The sequence below is a fragment of the Cyrtonyx montezumae genome, unplaced genomic scaffold (assembly GCF_038088225.1).
Source record: "Cyrtonyx montezumae isolate F1298 unplaced genomic scaffold, pur_monq_1.0 scaffold_3, whole genome shotgun sequence".
Lineage (NCBI taxonomy): Eukaryota > Metazoa > Chordata > Aves > Galliformes > Odontophoridae > Cyrtonyx > Cyrtonyx montezumae.
In genome coordinates this window covers 157,562,478-157,580,350 of record NW_027072034.1, presented here as the reverse complement: position 1 = coordinate 157,580,350, position 17,873 = coordinate 157,562,478, and the positions used below count along the sequence as shown (strand labels likewise).

General features: G+C 42.4%; 1 protein-coding gene across 2 annotated transcripts in view; it reads right to left on the bottom strand.

Moving 5' to 3' along the window:
• Positions 1 to 17,873, bottom strand: part of SFMBT2 (Scm like with four mbt domains 2) — a 93,425-nt gene that overhangs the window by 70,019 nt on the left and 5,533 nt on the right. For both annotated transcript variants that reach the window (XM_065743778.1, XM_065743777.1), the window contains exons 2-3: positions 17,280 to 17,374; positions 13,744 to 13,984 (exon numbers count right to left, since the gene is read on the bottom strand). In XM_065743778.1, coding sequence (XP_065599850.1) covers positions 13,744 to 13,984; positions 17,280 to 17,374 — 336 coding nt within the window. The remainder of the gene's footprint in view (positions 1 to 13,743; positions 13,985 to 17,279; positions 17,375 to 17,873) is intronic.

The window sequence follows — 17,873 nt, the reverse complement described above, 5'->3', positions numbered from 1 at the left end:
GCCTCAAATGCATTCTGCACCACAACACCTCGAAGTTATGGGCCATTCTGTAAGTGGATGTCATTGCAATATTTATATTGTGCCCAAGGCTCTGACCTTCTGCCTTCAAACTCTGTCCAATTATCTCACGTACTAAATGCCTTTTCTCACTTCCTACTCCTGCAGTCACTTCCTGAAGGCTATTCTTTGGAGACAGCTCTGTAAAATGAAACAAATTTACAGCAGTACAATGCTCTCACGTAAAGAACAAACCAGTGTGGTGCACAATTACCTCTTATTCTCTGGCAATACCAACAGCTTATAGCAAACATCCACTGTGACTGAAGGCATCAAAGAACACAAAAACATATATACAGAGAGACCCGATGTCCAAAACATCTACGCATTTTATTTTTTTTATTTCCAATTTGTTACAGAAATATGGGAATTAATGGAGATAATGTTTGTACTTCATTATATGTATTGTTGCCCACAGAGATTGTGAATCTCCTTCTCTGGAGACATTCAAGATCCATCTGGACATCTACTTGTGCCACCTAACGTAGGGAACCTGCTTTAGCAGAGGGGTTGGATTTGATGATCTCCCGAGGTCCTTTCCAACCCCTGTGATTCAGTGATTTTATTGTTTAAAACAGAAAAAAGAGATAAGTTAAGTTAGAAATATCATTAGAAGAAAAAAAAAAAAGAAAAAAGCGGTTATGTTTACTGGATACAGCATTAAGAGGACACTGTTCAATTTACTTCTCGATCACCAAATTCACAAGAAATGTGTAAGACCAGTAAAAAAGACAAATGCCTGTTTCTTCCTTGCCTTTCTGCCTTTAGATGTTACAAAACTGAATCTGTCTCACCCTACAGGTATCCTTAGATACAAAAAAAATGTACAAAATCTATCTGAAATTCAAATATTTAGCCTCACGTTACCTGAGGTTATTAGGTGCTGAGGCTATAGGAAGATGAAACACATCCCTGACTGGATGGCCACGCCAGCAGTCTTTGAATTGTACCTTTTCATGATGACTGTTTGCAGCCTGAATTGCAACTGAATGGCATGAAGATAGCAGAGACAAAAGGCAGAGCAAAACCTCGGATACAATTGTCTGGGCTCAAGCTGGAGGCTGGTGATGTGTTCAACTCAGTGAGGAATAGTGCTACAAGGTACAAACAGAAAACCAGGAGGCACTAGGATGAATTTAAGGATTTGCTTGTAGCTCTCTACAAATCATACGATCATTAAGGCTGGAAAAGACCACTAAGATCATCTTGTCCAATTGTCAACCCATCCCCTCCATGCCCACTGACCATGTCCCTCAGTGCCACATCTCCACGTTCCTTGAAAACCTCGAGGAATGGTGACTCCACCACCTCCCTGGGCAGCCTGCCCCAAAGCCTCATCACTTTCAGAGAAGAGATCCTTCCTACTGAACATCTCCTAACACAATACATAGCACGTAACAGAATGGCTTCCTGAGTTTGGCAAAGCTTCCTGTAGATCTATTTTCTTATCAATTCCAGCATGTTGGGAAGCACTGGGATTTTTATGCCATAACCCTAAAACGCCGTATTTCCCACATTTTTTCATACATTCTCAAAAGTAACAGTGTGGGGAAAAAAACTTTTTATTTTTTCAGTACAAACACAGGAGACAAATTCTCTGCTTCACATCACAATATAAACCATCAATCAGAAAGTGTTTTAGCACATCCTGAGGCCAATTTGCTTGCTTGTTCCATTTTTTGTGGTTTGTTTGTTTTTATTATTATTCTACTGTGATCAAAATGAAGCAGGAATGAGAATACAGAGAGACAGAAAAAAAAAAAAAAGCCCTGGGAATTCTGAAAAAAGAGCTTTCCAATGTCATGTAACGGGAATGGAACCAACCCAGAAACTGGATTCCGGGTTGGACAAAATGCTCTTAAATTCTGAACAGAAAAATGCTTTATCACTTACATCTCTGCATCACTTAACAGCTACCTGCACAGGATCCAGAAGCATATGGTCTGCTTCACAAAGAAAGCCCCTTCCAGGGTGACTGGGAGCCCACATTATCACGTGCAACGAGAGAAAAATGACATGGAAGTCACAGCTGGTTTGGGATCATGCTGGTGCTTGCATCTGCTCCTAGTAGCTTCCCAAGCTTGCTATATGCATGCTCCGCATAAGCAAACTTGAGGATGGCATTAGTGGAGCATCTGAAGGGATGCTCTGCTGAAGACGTGACACTGGACATGTTGGTTTGTCCTTGCCCTTAATGATCATACAGAAAATCCCTGAAGTCTTCTCGGCTCTAGTAGACATAATTTAACCTTCATCCTGATCAAAAAGATCCACTAAAGGAGCGTGTATGCTCACTTAAGTGTGCTATGGCTCAAATCCTTTGTCCTGTTTACCCTTCCCTGCTCTTACAGGAATGTGTCATCTCCTTCTTGGATACAAAGGACAAAAAGTTGTGCCACGCTTGGGATTATAAGATACAGCTTTTCATTTGTCTGTTTTGGTTTATTTGTTCACTTTTAAGACTTCACAGACACCTCCACGGCCAGCTATTTAAGCCTGTTGTCATTTTACATATTACATCACCATATTAACTACCTAGGTTTAGTATTCCAATTGAGATGACATTTCCACTCTGTAATTCCTCTGGGGGAAATTACAGGATACTGGGGAAAGGAAATTAGGTGCAATTACCTGGAATAGCCATTTAAAAATCTTTCAGTTACTATTTTTAAAGAAGACTTCATAAAAATGCTTTCAGCTGGACATTCTGTTGACTGTACCATGTGCTTTGCATCCAGTGTTATTTTTTCCAGGTGAATCTCCTTTATTTTTTTTTAATGGTTTTGGGGCTTTCTAGCTCCACAGTCTGACAGCCCATGCAGAAAGATGTGTGACAGTGGAAGACAACCCAAAATAAGCACTAATGGATACTCAAGGCATGCACAGCTACGTCACAGGTGAGGCATACACCTCAGAGGGCTTTTCTTCAGTTTAGGCATTCCAGTTCCTTCAATGACAATTCCTCACATCCACTAACAGTGCTGTCTGGCAGCAGGTTCCCAGCTATTCTACATTTTCTTCTGAAGTTGTGTAGTTTGCACCAAACAGTTGGACGATGTCAAATGATGGCTCCAACATAAAGGCCCAGTGCTTCTAAAATTGACTCAACCACATTCTTATTTAGGAGCCTCATCAGGACCTTAATCATAAAACAAATTACATCCTTCAATCCCTCAGCACTTAAACGTCATGGGAAGAGGACTTTGCTGTTCTGTGCAATGCATGGAAGCTTTTGACTGTTTTATTGTTGCCTGTTTAGGTTTCTTTTTTTAACTAATCAATAGGAGATCTTCCCTGAAACCTCTCAAAAGTACTTTCCAAATATCCACCTTATTTTACCTGCTGATAAAAAGCAAGGTCACCCAGGAAATCAGTATTCACACAGAAGTCTGATGTCAGCTCACAAACCTTCCCTTCAACATACTTTCTTGGAAATATAACTTCTCATTCACAGCCCCTGCTTCATTCTGCAATTACTCTCTTCTTCCCCTGTCTTTGCTCCTCCAGCACAACTTGCATTAAATATCAGGTCCAGAACCAATGGCTTTGTCACAGCACTGTCTGCAGCTTTACCTCACAGACTGTGATCAGAATTGTGAGCAGCAGAGGAAAAAACACAGGATCTCAGCTACTCATCTTAATCTCTCTCTGAGCATCCTGAATGGAGTTTGAGTCCCACAGAAATCTGCTTTCCTTGCAAGATGTCAGAAGCCACAACAGAATTTGGTTCTGCCAACACTTGCAGATAAATCAGTCAATTACTGCGGCACTACTACAAGAAGTCATCAGTCTTAGCAAAAGCTGAAGCTTTCTGCTGTGCAAAGGGCTCTGGTTTTGATATAGATAAATTTAAGGCAACACATTCTCTGAATAATATTGAAAAAAAAATACAACTCAGCATGGGTTTGGTTTGTTGCTTTTTTTGGCACTATCACTGATCACTGGAACAGGGTGCCCAGAGAAGTTGTGGATGTCCCATCCCTGCAGGCATTCAAGGCCCTGAGCAACCCAGTCTAGTGGACAGAAACCCTGTCCAAAACATGGGGTTTGAAACTGGTGATCTTTAAAGTCCCTTCCAACTCAAAGCATCCTATGATCCTGTAATACCCACAGCACGGCACAAACTTCATGGGAATCTACTCCATCTACTTCCAATGAGGAAACTCCAGTTTTTGACACTGTCCACTAAAAATAAATGTGATTCCAGATTCATGGAAGTGGACAACAAAATGCGTTTGCATTCCTTTCTATGGGAAAAAGAGCAGAGAAGTATCTCACTCCACGCACCTGTACATTACAAAATGAATAAAACCATCACCCCACGTGAAAGTGCATGGGTGTCCAAGCTTGAGCAGATCCTCAGCTGAGCAGCACTGTCCATAGATGCTTTCCCAAAGTCAACTCTGCTACTCCAACCACATCTGCTCTTACCTCCCTACTGTGTCTTATTTGCATAAGCAAATTTTGGATGACTGTCAACTACAGTCTTGCTCTTCTCAATGAAAAATCAGGCCTGAATGCAGTAAAAAGTACTGCAAAGACATGGAACGCTGTGCTAACATGCAACTTGCCCTCTTCCTGGTGACCTGTTGTGACAGTTAACCATTAAGGAACGGCTCCAGCATTCCCATGTCTCAGTTTTGCCAATAACTGGAGCTAGAGAAGCACTTCAACCTCCCTACATAAATCTGCCCAGCAGTAAATCCAGTGCAGATGCATGCAAGCATTGCTGAGCACACGGGGTCAGGCTCCAAAGCATTTTTGTCTAGCACAAGTAGCAAACTGGATACTGATCGCTTCCAAAACCCAAATGATGCCCACTTGCATTCAGAACTGACCACCGTGTTCTGGTGATCTCCCTGCTGGATAACAAAAACTTCATGAGGGGACCTCAGGCTGGACCAGACTCTGAGCAACCTGATCCAGCTATGGATGCCCCTGATCATTGGCTGACTCTTCAGTCTGGAGGACAAAGTCAAGCTGTGCTCTCTGCCTTGAAAACCCAAACACACACGGCAGAATGAAAGGAGACATTCTTTGAGATACAAACACCATCCAAATAGGAAAAGGGGTATCAGGAGAAAACAAGCAGATCCATGTACAGAAATGAACTAATATCAAGCTTGACTGAAAAAGTTGATTAAATTAGTTTAATTTGAAAGCCCAAACAACCCCTGAAGGAGGTTCTTTGTTTATTGCTTTTTACCAGCAGCATGAGTTACCGAAGAAGGACCATGTGGGTATGAAATATTTATTCATTAAATCTTTCATAAAGCTTCACACTATCAGTTTCACTCAGAATACATTTATAACTTGTCAAAGTCCACGAAAATCACTGGTTTTCTTTCCCTTCCACGTCCATCCCCCTCCAGACTGTTTATAAAAAGATTAGGCTTTCAGTTTTCATTGCAGTTAAGTGTGATCCTCAGCTCCGCTGTTGCTTATACACAAGGTGCTGATTCTTTAATTATAACTGGATAGTTGCAGTTAAAGAATTCAGCCTTTCTCGTGCCATCCAAAAGGGATCACTGCATATATGCTGCAAACCACACTGCTGCTTTACCACGTTCCTGCTATGAAAACTTCAATGCCATTCACTTATGAATACAGGCACTATGAAGTACCTAAAAGGGGCTTGTGAAAGAAGGGGACAGAGTCTTCAGTAGGGTCCGCCGTGATAGGACAAGAGGAAGTGGTTTCAAACTAAAACAGGAGAGATTTAGACTGGATGTAAGGAAGAAGTTTTTTTACCATAAGAGCAGTGAGGCACTGGGACACACTGCCCAGAGAAGTGGTGGATGTCCCGTTCCTGGAGATGCTCAAGGTCAGGATGGACAGCACTCTGAGCACCTGAACAAGCTATAGATATTCCTGTTCAGTGCAGTGCAGTTGGATCAGATGATCTTTAAGGATTGCTTTTAACTCAGTTCTATAATTCTAACTCATAGCAGTAAGTGGAAATAGAAGCCAGGACAGCTAGGAGATGTGCATGTAGACTCCACTCCTAGGTGAGGCATGTACAGTTTGAGATGCAAGGAGGGGTGAAGCTTGCCCAGCTCAGCATCAGGCTGGTGACAGGTTGAGTAGGAAATTACCAAGAAAAGGGACAAATCTGTGCAGGAATTGCCTGACAAACCCACTAGTGTCAGGCAGAATGTACTGACAAAAAAACACCATTTATTTTCGAACAAGCACAAGGAAACTGAAAAGGGTATTTCCTTTCCTTCTCCCAGACCCTGACTGTCCCAGGACAGACGGTCCACCCAAGCAAGGGAACAGACATCAAAGTACATTCATTTTTCAGCATGTCTAAGCCCCTTGTTACAAAATCTCACTCCATTAATGCAACCTTTTCTTGAACCCCTCCTTGGATGCCAGTCAACCTGCAGATGAAATCCATGCTCAAAGGTGGGCTCATAACACAGAGTAAACAGCACTGCAGTATCCTCAACTTAAGCTGTCAAACTGTGTGATATCATTTTGCTACAGTTTCACTGACTGTACAGCTCAGTACAGTCCAGGAATAAGGATAGGGTATATTTAGAACTACAAATGGAAGTACTTTATAGAGTTTGCATTACGACTGCGAAGGGATGATTACAATCAATGAGTCTATCACGTAAGAAATTGCACTGATACTTAGTACAGGCACAGGCCAAGTCTATTCTCCCCATTATAATCCCAAACAATAAAAAAAAAGCACTCCAAAACAGATGTGGAGAAGGCACTGTGGGCCTGTGTAGTTCTGGTGGCCACAGCCACAATGTGCATCCCCATCCCATTGGACCCACAGGCTGCCCAGTCAGGGCTGCTCCCATTTCCCTAACTCTATTTGTCTGTGAAAATAAAGTAAGATACAACGTAAACTGATGATGTCATTGGAAGCCAGGTTAGTGAGAAATATTTCTGCTGGAAAAGCTTCCTGTTGGAAAATTACGTTTTGATTGTAACATGTCCTTTTCCTGCCTTCAATGCAACAGGCCCTCCTTCACGTACCAACTTTGGCTTTTTGGCTACAACCCTAAACCACTCCCTAAGGCTTGAGTCTTTCAAGCACCTGATCATCAGCAGGGCCTGAGTTCCCACCTACACATACCTAAACCACAGGGTCACAGCAGAGCAGGGCTGGGAGCCTCATGGTAAATACTTTCCTTGAGGACCTCTTCTACTACACTCCCCAACACTAAACATCGCCACAACCCAAAACTAAGGCCAGAACAGCACCAACCTCAGTTCCCTTCAGTGCTCCTCTGTCAGACTCTCATAACAGTAACACCAGGATAAAGCATTTACCCTCAAGACCACCTTGCAAGCCAACTAGAATCTTGTCCATACAAGGTCATCCCTGCAAGATTCTCTTCAGCTACAACTCTAGACCCAAAAAGTTTTATTAAAATCAAATTAAATGGGGAAAAAAAATATGCTTTGAGCCCAGTGGAGCTGCAGATGCTCAAAAGCAACACATTTAATGAAATCTATAACTCAAAACCATTTGCAAGGCCTTTCCCACTGGCCATGCTGCACCATATTTGCACAGTAGCTCAGTGTTTGCTTGTGTTTCCAAAAGACACATGGGGGACTACTACTCTCAGTTTACCCCAGAAGAGCCTCATTTGACAATATCAAGTCTTCTGAAAGTAACAAAAGCCAATGCTATGTGCAAAAAGGTCATTTCCGTGACCGAGAAAACACCATCGTGACAGAGTGCATGAAATGGGCTACTTTTCAATTTTCAAACCTCAGACTGAGCCATCTGAGTCACATCAAGGGGAGGAAGGAAAAACTCCCATGGGTGCTGTAACGTAATATTTTCTTCTTATGTGCGAGAACGAAGGGACCCCACGGGGTCAGTGGGAAGATGCCAAGCCAGGATTTGCTCCAGTGATCCCCAGCCGCTCAAAGACCCAAAAGGCAATGGTGTCAACTGCCGCACTAGAGAGCCAACTGATGCACTCCCACTAGGGCAAATTTCAACCCTAATCTTCAGCCAGGGCTAGCATTATATTTACCTTTCCTTCCCTATTCCATTTTGTCATCATTAGGAGAGCAAAGAAAAAAAATTAATGCTATTTTTTATATGCTCGTTATGCATAATCTGCTAAATGTTCTATGGCAGTGCATAAAGCTACCTACTCTGCTAATAGAATATTTAATTGACATTTATTTGCTGACTAGTTATTTATGCTAGCATCACCCCTGCATAATTAATACTCTGCTGAAGTTGACTTGAAAAGCATACATAAAACACTGCACTAAGAGTCATTTGCAATGTTTAAAATAAAGAAACCCTGCAATCTGTTTACATTAGGTTAGTCTGAATTTGGTTTTGATGGAATAAGAGGATAAGGATTAAGGATTTTTTTTTTTAAATCTGTACACTACTTTAGAAATATCTGCAGTCCCTCACAGAACAACCTGCCAAAGAAGATTTCCAAGTTTCATTTTACTTGGCTCAAGGGCCCAGTTCTTAGCCAATGTAAAATAGCAAAAGCTCAGTGAATGCCTACTGATTTTCCTCAGCCTCAAGCTCTTAGGAAATAATATTTCAGGTGAGCCTTCAGTGAAAGAACTGAAGCAGGGCCAGATCTGCACTCAGTTATACCAGTTGAAAAGCAAATTCATCTCAGATAATTCGGAGGAGGTGAGCCAACTCTTCATAAAAATAAAAGAAGTCCATCCTGCCCATCTGATCCTCCTACCTTCACTACAAGCACTGGGCTGCAGGCACAGTTTATTTCCTCTGAGATTACCAGGGGAAATTTGGCTTCTGCTAAAAAAGAACACCACAAAAGCCATGATCACCTTTTCTTGGAGAGCAAATCCGGAGGCCTTCACCTATTTTCAGGAACGTTATCTCAGTGGCACCCGAAGAACCCCCTGGACAAAATTAAGATTTCCATTTGAAACCTGGAATCCTTAATTAGTTGGACTCTATGGCAAGACTAAGGTAGACAACATGTCAGAGTGAGAAACGCCAACCTAGATGGGAATATGATTGTTATTAACCCTGCTGATAGAAGGGGCGTTGAAACAGGATGATCTTTAGGGTCCCTTCCAAACTAAGACATTTGAAGGGCAGCCTAGTTTTCCATGGGACAGGTTTTAATCCACACTCTACCCACAACTTCGGAATCTGAGTGAATAATGTCGTGACAGTTGCCTTCATAGAAAGCCTGGCAGGCAAAGTGCTTTATACTGAGCATTCTTAATGGCATACTTTACCTGGTAAAGCTCAGCACCTCGCAAGAAGGATTCACTGCATCCCAGAATCAGGCTTCTGAATTTTAACTCTGCTTACATGGAGTGTAAGAGTTAGTGGAGGAGTTAAGCCTACCTTAACTACTTGAAAGGAGGTTGTGGTGAGGTGGGGGTCAGCCTCTTCTCCTAGTTAACAGTGACAGGATGAAAGGGAATGGCCTTAAGTTGCACGAGAGGAGGTTCAGGTTAGATATTAGGAGAAATTTCTTTTCAGAAGGAGTGGTGAGGCATTTGAACAGAGACTGCCAGAGAGATGACCATCCCTGGAGGCATTCAAGGAATGTGGAGATGCAGCACTGAGGGACATGGCTTAGTGAGCATTGTGGTGGTAAGTCAGTGGTTGGACTAGATATCTTAGCAGTCTTTTCCAACCTTAATGATTCTATGAAGGCTGTTTTCCTACACATACTCACAGTACAACGATCACTGCGATCACCAAATCCATGGCCAGCAAGTGTTTTGAGGTTTCCCCATCTGTACAAGCTCATGGTAAAAGCAGAACATAGACCCGGTTCCCTCCCCACTGCATTCCTGTATTCCCTTACATCCCCAGTCTCTTCCACCCCTTGGATTACACTGTGAGCAGGCTTGAGATCACCATGCGGATCCACACAGAAATCTTCTATCTGAATTTCCATCTGTCAATAACACTGAAGCAAAAATCACTGCCACAATCACAAGCGTACACAATAATCTTGTTGTCCAGCATCTCTAACGCACCACAGAATGCATTAAGATAGTGCCAGGACAGATTCAGCTCTGTTGGCTCAGCTGTAAACCTGCAATCTGCACAAAACCACCCAAGTGCCAATCAAAAGACGTGCCTGTTCTGTGCGTGTTTCACAATGCATAATTTAGCTGCTATGTTTGTCAGGTTCTCCACGCTGCTCTTCTACACGATGGTAAATGTGTTCATGAACCCAACTGTCATCAACAAAGGAAAACAGCACATGGAAAAAACAGGCTAAAGGAGGTGAGAGACCTATTTTCCTTTCACAGTTAAGGGAACCACAGTGGCAGAGTTTAGCTCAACTTAAATTTTTAATGCTCAAGGGGTAAGAGATCTTATGGGATGAAGATGCTGAAGAACCACCACCACAGCTCTGTGCTGAGGAGGATGGCATCTGGTAAGGCTTATGAAGTGATGAAAGCTATCTCTGCTTCTATGCAGGGCCATATAATAAGAGTAAAGTTAACCAAAGAGTGGAAGGCCTATGTTACATCCCACAACTACAGTGCAGAAGCCAAATGACATTCTGTTGCTCCATCCCAGCCACTGTCAATGAACTCTGAAGCACCTCCTCTTATAAACTACTTCCTCATATGAATTTTACAGCTGCTGAGGGATCCTGACAAAAAAGACATATATTTCATACTCAGTTCCATCAGGCAGAAGCTACACACTGGTCTACACCACAGCTAATATGCAATAAAAAAGAAATCTCTGTCCCAGGACGTGACTCTAGAGCTGATCAGAGCCAAAGCTACAGACCATACGGACAGCTTCACACTTGCCTCAGCTAGTTCATGAATAAACATTCTATTCATTCAAATGAGTTCTATATTAACTAATTTAAATAATTTTCATTTTGCTTTGAATGATAAACAGATCTATTCTGCCAGGATATTTGAGTTTGCAATTCAAATTACACACCGATTTGTAATGAGAAAAATATAATTAATGGCAAAGCTTGAAGTAACTACAATTTTACTCCTCTGATTTCCTTTTGGGAAGAGGGTGGTGGAGGGCAAAGCTCACGGGCATGCATACACTCACACCATCCTTTCATACGTCAATACAGTTTACTGCAAACGAAGTGTTTGGCCCTCGGTCCAATGCATTGCACCATAATGTCAGCAGAGGACATCACATGACTTGACATTATACTTGCAGGCACCACGATGCAGAACTAACGTCACCCAATAAATAATAATGTAACAGTCTGTAAACTAAATGATTTCCTTCTATTGGGAACATAAACAACAATTATTTGGCAGCTGTCCCTTAAAATCTCTGTGCGCGCTGAACATTAAATCAAGCTCTATTGATTTGGTAAACTGAACCAGTCCTGTTTTTCATCTCTCTTTCATTTAATGAAATTCTTCATCCTATCACTCCGTACAGAGTTGTCTGGAGTCCCATTTACAAGAGTAGTGCCAATCAGACCTATTTGATTACTAAGCAGAAACAAAGCATTGTCCCAAGGCTGGTATTCTGCCCACTAGGTCAGTCCTTACAGATCTGCTTTTTAAACCAGAGCCCTCAGTTCCTAACAAAACTTGATGACAGACAACTGGCCATGCTGTCTGCCAACAGTTCTTGCCAACAGATACCCTCACTGAGATCAGTATGTGCAGAACTGGGCCCTTAGAAAACGAGTCCACACAACATGGAGCTGGCTTTCCTTTCTTCAAAACACTTGACAACAAAACAGTGTGCAAAGCTAAGTGGCAAAAAACCTCCGTAGAGTTCACAGAGAACGACAGTTTATTTTGTGCCAATACAAGGTCTGATTCTGTAGGTTTCACCAGATTAAACTCTCAGGACTGCGGTGAAGTTCAGCTCATCATAACCTGTTCATTGACTGACAAAACAATTAAACACAGGATGAACTTCAGACATTTGCATACAATGAGGGCAGTAATGCTTTCAAAAGCTTGTTAGAGACAAGTTCTTCCTACAGCACTCCTGAAAATCCAACCTCTTCTTTGTAGTGCTCTCATGGGAGCAACTCTCTCTCAAAATCCCACCTTTGACCAGGGGTTGAATGCCTCACAGATGAACACCCAAAGGAGCTTCGTGGTTTATGAATGTATTTAAGGACCTCTCTCTTTTCAAACCAAGAGAAGTCCCAAAGGCTCAAATGCTCCCAGGCATTTTAGATGTCTCATTCCGAAATACAGCTCCATCTTTTAAATGCTTAAACCTTATGGTAGAGAAAGTGAATTAAAAACCAAACAAACAAAAAACAACCACAGGTTAAAGTAGTACCTATAGCTGCCCAGACCTAAGAGTCTGGCACACAGTTATATCAACTGGACAGAGAAGAAAGAAAGCATTGCACATTTGCATTCACTCAAGCAAGACAGCTTACATGAAGTAACCACAAACCAAGGAGCAGAGTCCAACACTTTCATGAAAAGTAGTTGCCTCCAGCTATAAAACAATCGTTATTTTCTATTACACCAGTTGACAAAATCTTTCACCCCTTGAACCTGGCATTTTGAGATTTAGTTTATGGCACTGTACACCTTTTTCAGTAACACTGATTATAATCCACATAATGAAAGGTAGTTTAAGAGACCAATAAAATAAGAAAAAAAATAACCCTTCTCACATCAGCTTGATATATTATTCCTAAGCCCACAGATTTCTCAGTGATATTTGTCTTTAAGACTATTTTAAGCAATCAATCCTCCATTTGTTCCAAAGACAATCAGACCAGAACAAAAAGATAACCATTTAGCTCAGTGTTCAGCATACACAAGGCAGGAATTAGACCATTTCTGCTCTGTTTCAAAGATCGTTATCTACAATCCAGTTTAGTGGGAAGCAAGGCAACATCTACAGCAGAAGTCATGCATGACACAAATAGCACATCCTCTTCTTCAACAGTCATGTGAACAGAAAGAATAACTTCAGAAGCAGAGTTCTTAAATGACTTTTCTCAAACACATTCACATGCTGGAGGCTAACCATCCACCTCTTCTTCCCCTGACCCCAAAGAAACTGAATATATGGAGGGAATACACATGAGCAACAGTGACACGCTGTTCTGTTCCTGTATACAGTCAGAAAAAAAAATAAAATAAAACATTTTTCTTAAAAACTGAGAATCAGTTGAGGAACATATTATTAAAAACTACTCCAGGTGCCATAACAGTTCTTGCATGCAGCTTTTGCATACCCAAGAGCTGAGACATATCCCAACCTATCATGTTTAGAATTGCCACCCTTACTAATCTGGGTCTACTTTTGGAACTAAAAGTGGCAGAAGTCTGGCAATTAAAAGTCTCAAACTTTCAGAGCAAAACACCTGAATGCACAGCCAACTTAAATTTGGGTGTTACCAAAATCAGATCTTGTTTATTTTATTTTCATTCTAAATTTGGTCCTTTCTTTCTAAAAATATGAGACAACTTCCTTCCCCTCACTGGAAGTAATGGCTTGGCAATTACATTTCCTAAAGACTGCCTCATCCATAAGCTTCTGTTCTTACCACCTCAGTCAAAACACCTTTCCTGGAGACTGTCTGGCAAATTGAATAACCCACTGATCTACAGAGACCTGACTCCAAGCTGTTATACAACAACTGCAGTGAAATTGCACCACCCAACATCAGCTGAGTATCTGGAGTACTTGTTCCATAGCAACTGGAAGCCTAGAGATTAACCACTGACAACTCCAACAAAACACATATAACTTACCATCTGGAGGCATCAGGACCTTGTTGTTCTGTGTACACCAGCCAACAGGGTGGAGGTCTGCTGTCATTACATCACACCAAAAATCCGCCCTCCGATCATCCCCATAGCCACAGTAACGAAGCAGTAAGAGCTGTCCACAGGTTGTGATGATTGTAGCCACCCAGTATGTGTCTGGATTACTCTTGTTGGCCACTTCCAGTTTCATCCCTGGCTGAAAACTGCTTTGGAGGCTGATTTCAACCTTACAAAATGAGAAAGGCACAGCGTTACTTTCCCTTCTTTACAGGAGCTCCCTATCTAGCTAAGCAAGCCAACATTACCATTAAAGAGCAGATCTGGCTCAAGAATTGATTGTACTCCTTTACAGAATAGCATAGCACAAGGAGGAACAGTTTAAAACTGAAAGAAGGGAGATGTAGTTTAGATTTTAGGAATTAATTCTTTACTTTGAGGGTGGTGAGGCACTGGAACAGGTTCCCTAGAGAAGCTCTGGATGCCCCATCCCTGGAGATGATCAAGACCAGGATGGATGGGGTACAACACATCTTAATCTGGTGGGTGGCAACCAGCCCATGGCAGAGACTGAAACTAGATGACAGTTAATTTCCCTTCCAACCCAAACCACTCTATTATTAATACAACCACCTCCTTCACAACTAGTACATACCCCATCATACAAGGTCCCCCATACTCCAAAAGGCTCCATCAGCAGTGATAAGCTCAGATGAACTAAACTTGAGAGGGACTGCAGCCATCTGAGTATCATAAATCTCAACACCCAGGAGAAAAGGTGGTCTAATGCAGGGAACTTACACCTTACTTTGCACAACTTGATCAGGCAAATCCCAGGACACACGCAAGGTAGAACAGGCAGGCACCAAGCACCTCTGGGAGTTAGGCCCAGCTATTACAATTAGTCACATAACAACACCTGAACACCTCTTGAGGCTTGGCAAGCACCAAAGGCTGAATATTGTGCCAAGCAGACCAAGGAGAGTATTTCCACTAAATCCACACCCACAATTTCAAGGCATACCCAATTTGCTCTCCTCAAATTCTCATAAAGATGGTAGGATCCATGGCTGAGAGAGATAAAGGCCTTGGGACACTGTTCTGTTATCGGATGGAGAAGTCACTTCTTTTTTATTTCAGAAGGTCATAAGTAACTTGCTCAAGGTTACTGGAGATGCCAGTGGATCTCTTCTGGGACACTGCAGGGACTGCTGCAGACATATCGTAATGAATCTCCCATGAGCTGGCAGGATGTCTCTAGCTACTGTTAATACACAAGAGGTGAATGCTAGTCCATTAGTTCAGAATGCAGCTTTTGTCCTCAGAAGTCCACCCAAAACGTAGCTGTGACTGCCTATTAATTTTAAGGACAGATTCTTACTGGTTCCCAAGCTCTTTCTGTCCTATTGAAACCAGAGAGATTTTTAAATCTGGTTTAAGCTTATCTCTGATTTAGTTCTTGCTTACGGAGAGGCAATAAAACGCCTCTTCTGCTCACAGAGATGTATTATTGTCTACACGGCCAACTTCAGGATGCCAAGTTGCAGAGAAAAAACACCACTCCTTGGGTAGGCCCAGTTCTCCCTTACCCCAGCTTACAAAGTGAGTGGTGTCCAGCCAAAGCCATACATTATTCACAGATAACAACACTTTTCATACTCCCAGTTGGGTGGGCACTTCCATCAGCATCAGTGCTTGAATTGTGAGTAGCAGAAGTTGGAAGAGAGCTATGGAGGTCATCTAAGATGGAGGAAGAACTGTGACATTTACTACTTTAGTCCTAAAATTGGATCTTGGCTCTTGTGATGCTAAGGGTCCTCAAGAATAACCCAGGTCATCTGTAGTTTTTCTCCTTGCTCTCACCGTGAATAAAGACCAAAGTGGAACACTAGAAGCAAAAGACTTGTAACTGAAAATCACACAAAGAAGGGGAATGGAAGGACTTCATAAAGCACACAGCTCCCACCTGGATCCCCTGAGTCAAGAACCAGAGTTAACACCCTGGGACAAGATGCTCTTTCCAGACAGCTACCAGGCCAAGGATAAACTACAATAAAACTTCCCCACTGTCCTGCAATTCTCCAGTACAGAAAATTAGGATCATTCATCTTGCAATACTCTGTCTACATACGTAAAATAGGTAACGGAGGCTGGTACAATTTTTTTTTTTCTTATTTTTCAGTTGCAGAGACAGGTTTGTCATCACTGCTGGTCTTTACCTCCTCAAGACAAACCAAGAAACCATCTGGAGGCAAGGCATGAAGGCAGCCATCCAAACAGAGACTTATCTCAAAGCAGGAACAAACTCTTCAGGAAACTTTCTCTTCACTGCAGCACAACTATACAGTCCCCAAAGATTCCTGCCAGCAACCAGACTCAATGCAAGGCAGGTGAAAGCATCACAGCTAAAACATTTCTCTTCCTGATTGAGATACCCACATCCTCCAGGAGCATTCAGGTCAGGCAAATGAAGCTGAGAGAAAAGGAGATGGTGAATTGTATTACCAGATGTAGATGCTACCTGGAGCTAATGGGTCAGGTTGGAGGATGAACAGCACCATTTGCACACAACAGCTGAGGACAGAGAAGCACTACAACAGGGCATGACTTGATACAGGTAAAAGCATCATAACATCTGAAAGAACAGTCCTTTAGCTGACTGAAAATAAGGCCCTGGACAAACATACTGACTGTACCACACGTGCTTGCCTTTGATGACAATGAAGAACCAACACCACTAATTAAGTTCAGCTTCAAGTCCTCATGTAAAGGTAGACTGGACAGCACACACACAGGCCAAACAGAAGACGTTAAACAACTGTTTGCAGATGGAAAAACTGGTCCATACAGCAACGTCCTTGATGGGCTCCACACCTTGACAGGCTCCTTCTTCAAAGCATGCTCCAATCTTCTCCATCATTCAAAATTTCAGAGGCTCTGTATACTACTTCTGCTGACATGAGCTGGAGCTGCCATGTTGTAAGTACCATGACAGGACTCTTAACATTTTCATAAAACATATGCACCCAAGAAAGTTATCACCAATCCCACTGTTTGGTGCCCACATTCCTGAGGCAGCATCTTCAGGAAGGAGGCTGAGAGATGGGATTCCTACAGGCCATGCTGGGCTCTAGTGGTGAGCAACCCTGCTAGTCCTCAAATCATGCACTGAGAAGGCACCTTCAGAGAAGTAAGATACTCTGGCGAGATTCATCTCTATGAGTCAAGAAGGATAGCAAAAAATAAAGAAGGAGAAGAAAAAAGAAGATGAGTATGTTATAAACAAAAGGAGAGCAGAATGAAACCTCATGAATGATATTTGAGCTCAGTGGCATAGACACAGTGCTCTGAGTGCCCAGTGTCACCTAACAGCAGCAAGAGAAGCTGCATGGACAACAGGCACTACTCAGCCTTATTCTCATGCAGGCTGTCACAGAAAATCAAATCCTTTACAGAATGGTCAGATTCTATTTCAGCTGGTCAGGAAAACCAGAAGAGGAAAGCAAAGCAGATAAGATACATACATGTTTGAAGGAGGTGTGGGGAGCAGCACAGGCTCCTGTTTCCTCCAGGAACTCATCCCAGTTGAAGTCTGCATCCTCAATGCTGGAGCCCTCATCTGTTCAATAGGAAAAAAAAAAAAAGTAGCAGAAAGAAAGGAAAACAGACCAAAATACAGCCAACGAAGGCAAAAGTTGTGTCAAAAAGTTCAGGGAAAAAATAGCAACTGATACAAACATCAACATGGGAGAAAACAGAAAGCTTCCCTGAAGATCCTCGAAGTCCTTATCCAGCTTGACTGGCTCTTAAAACACTTTCAGCAGATTCTGGAACTTTAGCAGTCAACATTGTAAGACCAGAACTGACCCTGCAATCATCACAATAGGGAAACAAACTCATCATACAGCAGCAGGGACTGCTACAGGAGCTGGCTGTCAGTCGCTATCACAGCGATGCAGCGGCCATCCCCATGCCCCAGGTTTGGGTTCCCCCAGACAGAAATTGCAGTGGTGTACTGGTAATAACAACAGGTGTTGCTCTTATTGGCTGAGCAGCATGCAGAACAAGCAACCCAGCCCTTGGAGCTGAGGAGCAGCAGTTTCAGCTCTGCCACTCTG